Here is a 7,404-nt window from a genome sequence, read left to right on the forward strand (position 1 = left end):
TTCCAACCTTGCATGTTTGGATTTCAAGTTTCATGGGATCCAAGAATGTATACCCAGGTATCTTCATCACCTTAAACCTCCACCACCTTCAAAACGTCAGTGGTCCCTTTTTTCCTGTCCATGAAATAATTCAAGATTAAGAAGATAAATGGGATGACTATGTTCGGTGGTTATTAATCTTGAAAAACCCAGAATACAAATTTTACTTGTACCAATGTCTAGATATGATTTCTGCCACTGGATAGGATAGTATCTAGATTTGATCCTGCCTATGTGATCTTAGAGGCCACAATATACATATCGATATACAGTTCGTGGGAGTGTATTATTTTTTGTCACTAGTATATGATTAAATCATATCCTAATTGTTGGTGCGCCAAGACACAATTGGTCATTCAGTATTCATGTAGAACTCATTTATGTTCCTGTTCAAAATCATTGGCAGTAACTGCCTTGATTTTGGAATGAAGTGCATCCTCATTAGAGACTTTAGAATAGTGTTAGCGAGCTGCTCTTAATCATCCATTTATCTTTAGATATAATCTTAACGACTCTGTTACGCGGGCAACCGGTACACGTCGGATTATCGACTTAACGAGCACCTCATTTCGGTTTTTTTTCAAAAAAATTTCGCGGTCCCGGTCGCCTTTTTTGCCTGCGCACTCTCTCCCCGGCCGCCTCCGGCGAACTCTCTCCCCGGCAACCGGCAACACTTTGAAAAACCGCTGTCGACCCCTTGGAGATCAACGCCAAACCGCAGTTGCTGTTGATGTTCTTTCTAGCTTTCCCGATCGCTGCGTCGTGCCAATCTACAGCAGGTTTGCGGTCGATTTTTTTCTCCGATTTCTTATCAATGGAGCCGAAATCTGAGTTGAATCCTTGTCCATCGTTGTAGGTTTCATCAGCATAGACTGCTAGGCTTTTTTAAATTTTGGCGCGACTTCGAGCGTTGTAGATTTCACCAGCATCGACCCCTTGGAGAGGAACGCCGAACCGAAATCTGAGTTGAATCTGTGTGAGTTTTTTGTTTTTGCTCAGTTCCATTTTTTGAAAACAAATCTTGGCGCTCCTTCGAGCTTCCTATTGCCGTTTTTGGTCCGAAACTTCCTGTGAAATGAATGCATTTCTCAGATATGCTGTTTTAAATTTGCTGAATGGTAAAATTATCATCAGCTTTGCAGTTTCTTTTATTTTGTTCCTCTCATCTCATCTCGATCCACCTTACAGTTTGCTGCATAAATTATGCTTGAAAGCACAGTTCATTTGAATTTTAGAGAACCAAGTTTTCCCTTTATGTGATGCAGATAGGAGTAGTCATTATAGATGGTTGGTTGAAACTGAAGGCATCGGCGCAAACCGCAGTCCTGATCAAAGAGCTCCGGTGAACCCTGCACGCTGTTCTACAAGAGTTGATTAAAAAACCAGAGGTAAACATTACTTTGCTATTGCGTTGCCATCTAAAATTTTTGATCCATTTTTTGATTATCAATGGGAGACTATACTTGTGATCCCCAAGTTATCTTAATTTTTTTTTTATTTTATGATTAGTTTTCTTTTTCTGACATGATAAAGATTCGGGTTAAATCAGACATTAAATTAAAGATGGAGGTGAACTTCATGTGGGCAAGGTGTCGGACAATGAAGTCGTGAGGACAATTGTGCATCTCTTGTTAGAGGAAGATAAACAATAACTGGCTGGCAGCTGAGAACTTCCACAGGTATAATTTGGTATTTTCCGAGTTTTTTCATTTCATTTCAGCATAATTATTGGCACTAAAAACTATACATATGATTTGGTGGATATATTAAATATCTGTTGATGGAAAGAAAAATGGACTGTGTTATCCATCCTCCATCAGATGAAAAGAAATAGTTTCAAGATTTGGGGAAAATTTTTCAAAAAAAAATGACAAGGGGAGAGATCATTTTCCCCTATTTTTCAGTTTCCCCATGATTATTGGTACCAAAAAATATGCTGATGACTTGGGGCATCCCCTGATAATCTAGAGAGAGGAAAGAAGAATAGATTGAGGGTCATTCATTCTCCAGAAGATGAAAATTAATACCATAAGGGGAGAATAAACGACTATATGAGAAGACGAAAATGCCATTTTTACTCGATTTTCCAGTTTTGCTGCGATTAGTGGTACTAAACTATGTGCTGATGATTTAGGTCATGCTCTGATGATCTAGTGAAACTCACCGTCAGTCTCCTCTCCCTTCTCTTCCCAATAATAGCCAGATTCTCATTTAAAGCTGACTCAAATGGCACATTTTATATTATAAATTCCAGGGTTTTTTAGCAGTTTCTTGTCGGATCCAACACGAATGGTGATTTTTTTGTCCAGATTTATGATTTTCAGGAAGTTTTTTTATCTGAACCAGCTCACATTAAGCCCTCTATCACTGAGTTTCTGCCTTTGTGAGGGTTTTCTTGTTAAACACCAGCTCAGATGATCCCATCTGTTCTCTAAATTTTTAGTGTTTCCATCAGCTTTCTGGTGTGATCCATCTTGGATGACTCCTTTCATATAGTTCAATAATCTGACTTTTTTCTAACACAGCTCAGATGACACTTTCTATCAGTTTTTGGTCAGACCCATGCCGGATGGGGTTTTTATCTTCTGAATTTCTGACTCTCTCTCTATCTCATCTCTGGGTCTCATTGGAAGACTCCTGGAAATAGTTAACACACTAGAATTCCCAAAGTAGAATGTACAAGTTTATTGATCAGAGAAGAGGTTACACTATCACAAACTCTTTCTGGACTTACCTACTAAGCAATCACTCGCCCCCACTCTCTTAAGTACTTCTTAAGAGCCTTAGGAATCACTCCTCTTGAGTGTTTTTCCCAGATACTCCACATTGAAAATTTGATTTGCCTGCCTTCGTATCTTTACCCTGCTCGCCTTTCTCTTCAAGTTGAAGAATGTATATTCTAGGAATAATTTGATGAAATCGGGCTACAATCTTAGGCCAACATGATTAAAAATGAGTATATAAACTTGCAGCATGAAGGGGGTTGCAGTTGGGGTTGCTACGACATCAGAAGACGCAAGTGTTGGCGCAGGAGAATTAGATGTTGCTACCATCGGCGAATCATCAATTGCTTATACTTGGCCTGCATTGTCTAGTGGTGATTCATTTACCGAGAAAGTATCCATTGGAGATATCTTTGAAACACTCGATGAAGCACGTGAGAAGTGTACCAAGTACGCCAACTGCCCCCTTGGACAGAAGAGTTCCAAGCACTTGCAATTCATTAGGTTTCTTTGTTTTCGCGGTGGTCAGGCATTGACGAAGCAGTCCTCCGTTTCTACAGAGTTCCAAAGAGAGAAGTGGACATTGAAATGTCAGTGTCCATTCCTAATTAAGTTGCGGTTGAATCAAGCCTCAGGCGTCTATGAAGTGTATCAGACGAATAATCATCACAATCACGACCTTTTTACTGTACCTGAGTTGGCTCAAATGCCGCAAAATCGCTCCATTCCGGACGAAGTGAAAATGAAAATGCTGGAGTTAAATGAAATTGGCATGCTCAGCTGCTCTCAAATCAAGACATTGATAGAGCATGAGCATTTCCCAGATGTAGCAGTTACGTAGACGATAAGAGACGTTCAGAATTTGTTACAGAAATCCTCTAGCAAAGCTCGCGAGACTAACGACTTTGTCAATTTATTGAAAGAGAAGTCCAATCATAGTTGGTCCTTCAATTTCCAATTGAACGATGACACACTTCGCCTGGAGAGAGTTTTCTGGATTTCACCTAATGGCAAAGAGAAGTATGTGCAGTTCAACGATGTTTTACAACTCGATGCTACATACAAGACGAATCGCTTTGGCATGCCGCTGGTGTTGTTCACAGTGATCGATAACCACGGTTTAACAGTATTGACTGCTGGTTGTCTCCTGTCCAATGAGCAGTTTGAGTCCTACTCATGGGCTCTTCAACAATTTTGATCCTACACGAATCGCGATCCCATCGTCTTGTTTACGGATGGCGATATGGAATTGGTCCGAGCTATTAAGGTCATTTGGCCCAATGCAATCCATCTACTGTGCAGATTCCACATTTCCCAGAACATCATGCGTGCTCTAGCTAGCTCTCTAAGGGCCAATCTCAGCGAATTCATGAATGAATTCTGGAGGGTCGGCTCCATTGAAGAAATTGACGAATTCGAGCTGGAATTTTCCACATTGAAGTCAAAGTGGCAAGCGGCAGAATCGTATCTTCGAGTTCTCGAGGGGAAAAAGAAGCAGTGGGCATTCGCCTACACCCATAACAACTTCGTCGCAGGTGTGTCTTCTACACAACGCCAGGAGATGGGCAACGGTCAGATCAAATCCGCGTTATTGTCGAATTCGTCTCTATTGCGCATTATTGACGGTTTCGATGCTGTCAAAACACGATCGCGAGACAAGTTGTCCCAAGCTAGCCTTTCCACCAAGTTCGCCCCTGCATCAATGGATCCTCTAATTAATGACGCCCTTCATATAATGACAAATTATGCCCAGGTTCTTCTCAAAGCCGAATCAGGAATGTCGCTTTCATATACCTGTGTTGCACATGCTTCCAAAGATGAGGGATATTTCCTGATCAGTCACAAAGATTTCCCAAAGAAGTTTCGTGTTGTCAGTCTATCCATTCGCACCATTGAGCAAAGTACGTGCTCATGTAGGAAGGCGATTTGGCTCGGTATTGTATGCAGACACATGCTATGTTGTTTTCGCCACAACAACATATTTTCATGCCCTGTCTCAATGTTTAACCGTCGCTGGAGAAAGGTCTGCAAAACTGTGGACATTCAGTCTGTCTTCATCGATACTGCATTGGCTACGCGACCCAGTTCTGAAGGTACGACCGAAGATCAACGATTGTCTGAACTAACGGCTCTGACGAAGCCTATTTTACAACGTTCAATTGGAACCGAGAGCACATTCCAGTTGTACAAGGCATCACTGATTGTTTTGGGGGAAACTATTGAAAGACACCTACAGACATCGCACCGTGCATTATCTGATTTGGAGGAAGATATTGTTTGGAATCCGTTGACAGCTCGCTGCAAAGGACGACCGAAAGTAGGGAACAAGCGCTACATAAGCATGGCACAGCAGCTGCAAAGTAAAAAGAAGCAGAGGGGTGTAGAGTGCTCTAGCTGCGGCCAGCAAGGACACAACGCCAGAACGTGTAAAAAATTTGATTATCTTCCGTTCGACTCCGCCGAATAGAGAGGTAATCTCTGTTATTTTTCTATCTCTGCATCCATCTTATTGCATAAATACTCTGAAACTCTACAATGAATCCATCTTATTCGTCTATTTACAACTTGAAGCCAGAGAGACTGTCCAGTATCCATCCATGCATCTTTCAAATTATCCATCCATGCAGCTTTGATATTATCCATCCATGCATCTTTGAAATTATCCATCCATGTGGGCTGATCGGGTTACTCATCTCTCTCTATCTCTATCTTTAAACTCTCTCTCTATATATATGTTATGCGGGCTGATGGGGTTACTCATCTCTCTCTATCTCTATCTTTAAACTCTCTCTCTATATATATGTTATGCGGGCTGATGGGGTTACTCATCTCTCTCTATCTCTATCTTTAAACTCTCTCTCTCTCTATTTATATGTTATGTGGGCTGATCGGGCTACTCATCTCTCTCTATCTCTATCTTTAAACTCTCTCTTTCTAATTTAGTCCTCTATTTGAACAAAAGTGGTAATTTTGTTTTCCCATTTATCAAGATTTTTGGTTTTTGGGAAGTATCTTGATCATCTAATGAGAAAGGTTTCAATTTATTCAAATGAATGATTGAATGCCTATGGTTTCCAACTACTGAGATCATCCCCTTCGATATTTTAATGATTGAATGATCGATATTTTAGTGTACACAACTGTAAAAAAATCTTTTGTTTATCAAGAGTTTTAGTTTTTTGGAGCGCATCATGATTATCTAATAACAAGGGTTGAAATTTATCCAGAGGAACGAATTGACTACCTGTGGATTCTGACAATTGATAACTAACCTGTGTAAAAATTTGATCATTTATGTCATGGCTCTCACTGTAGAATCTGAAACAATACAGGCACTTGAATGGTTTCTTCATCTTCCCCTCCATGGACGAGCTCAAGACTGCTTTCCCCTCCATGGACGCCCTCTCCTCGTCGGGCCGCCATCTCCTTGACCTTCTCTACGGATCTTCCCACAGCAACACCACTCACATCTCCTTCAAGGTAACCCTTACTCTATTATAAAGTTTCTCTCCGCATCTTCATCTTCACGTTCATCTGAATTTTGACTTTGTGACATGAATCTGTTGTTTGGGACTCAATATCCAAGGAGTGAAACAACCAATGAACCTGCTGTGTAAAAAACTAACCCTTTGTATTAATTACTGTTAACATCAAGCTTGTCGATGTATACATATCGTGTGCTATGCACTTGCCTGCGTACATGCGCGTGTGAGCACGCTTGTATGTTCCTGGTCCGATCAGAACGGATCTTGTTGAATTCATTGATCCATTACTGTATGCTTCTTAGTTTCGTCATCAACAAACTTCCTGACCAGAGAAGGTTAAGAGAAACAGTAGTGCCTTGTGATCAGCTATAACTTTTAACACTAGTACGTGATCAAGAGAATCTTAACATCTGAATCTGCAATTTGAATGTTGTGCAGGAGAAATTGGTGGGGATGAATGTGTGGGGAGGGGAACCGACATCAAGATGGCTGTTCTTCGTGTTCTTGGCAGGCTGATTTGATTTTGCTGGACACAGCCATCCGCCCTTCCATGTCCTTGTCGTCACCGGTGCCTTCACCCATTACAAGGCTGGCCTTGTCTACCTCCGTTGGCGGGATGCCGAGGGCTGCTGACTTACTACCACTTGCACATCAAAAACTCCATCCTGATTGGCCATTGTTGAGAAAAAAAAAAAATACTACCTGCCTACCTTCATTGTTTCATCATCATCATTTTCATTTTCTTAGTCTTCTTCTTCCCCCATTAGGGGTGGGAAAAAAAATTTACAAAATTTCTAGGCAACTCCCTCAGACTGCCCACTACTACAATCAGAAAGAAAACTAGAAGATACTCATCATCATCATCATCATCATGGCCACGTCCATCCAAGACTTCTCCACAACGAAGAGCGAGTGCTCAGAGAGATGGCCGACGAAGAGCACCGGGTGCTTGAACGGCCCCCTCTCCCACTTTCCTCTTTGGGCCAGGCCCATTCCCCCGGTCAACCCCCATCGGTATTCCAAAGTCAACCACGCACATTGCCCTGCCCAGCAGACCCACCATTAAGAACCTTATACAGAGCCAGTGAAATATCAAAATATAAGTAGAGAAAAGAGAGAGAGTACCTGGAACTGTAGATGATGACAGAGGTGGAAGA

At 41.5% G+C, this 7,404-nt stretch overlaps 1 protein-coding gene across 2 annotated transcripts; it reads left to right on the forward strand.

Moving 5' to 3' along the window:
- Positions 1 to 330: 330 nt before the first annotated feature.
- On the forward strand, positions 331 to 7,036 carry LOC144702580 (protein FAR1-RELATED SEQUENCE 5-like). 2 transcript variants are annotated; one of them, XR_013581259.1, is made up of 5 exons: positions 331 to 818; positions 896 to 1,015; positions 1,305 to 1,427; positions 1,589 to 1,718; positions 3,012 to 3,727. XR_013581259.1 is itself a non-coding variant. In XM_078574620.1 (3 exons), exon 1 carries the CDS (start codon positions 4,006 to 4,008, stop codon positions 5,227 to 5,229), a length of 1,224 nt encoding a protein of 407 aa, XP_078430746.1. In that variant the 5' UTR covers positions 3,975 to 4,005; the 3' UTR covers positions 5,230 to 5,233; positions 6,095 to 6,242; positions 6,686 to 7,036. The 2 variants fall into 2 exon arrangements, 1 of the variants encoding a protein (XP_078430746.1); XM_078574620.1 differs by lacking the exons at positions 331 to 818; positions 896 to 1,015; positions 1,305 to 1,427; positions 1,589 to 1,718; positions 3,012 to 3,727 and adding exons at positions 3,975 to 5,233; positions 6,095 to 6,242; positions 6,686 to 7,036.
- Positions 7,037 to 7,404: the final 368 nt, after the last annotated feature.

Source organism: Wolffia australiana, chromosome 4 (genome assembly GCF_029677425.1).
Source record: "Wolffia australiana isolate 7733 chromosome 4, ASM2967742v1".
Lineage (NCBI taxonomy): Eukaryota > Viridiplantae > Streptophyta > Magnoliopsida > Alismatales > Araceae > Wolffia > Wolffia australiana.

Bases quoted from the DNA above. Each gene is read 5' to 3' on its own strand.
- LOC144702580 (XM_078574620.1), top strand. From the start codon at position 4,006: ATGGAATTGGTCCGAGCTATTAAGGTCATTTGGCCCAATGCAATCCAT.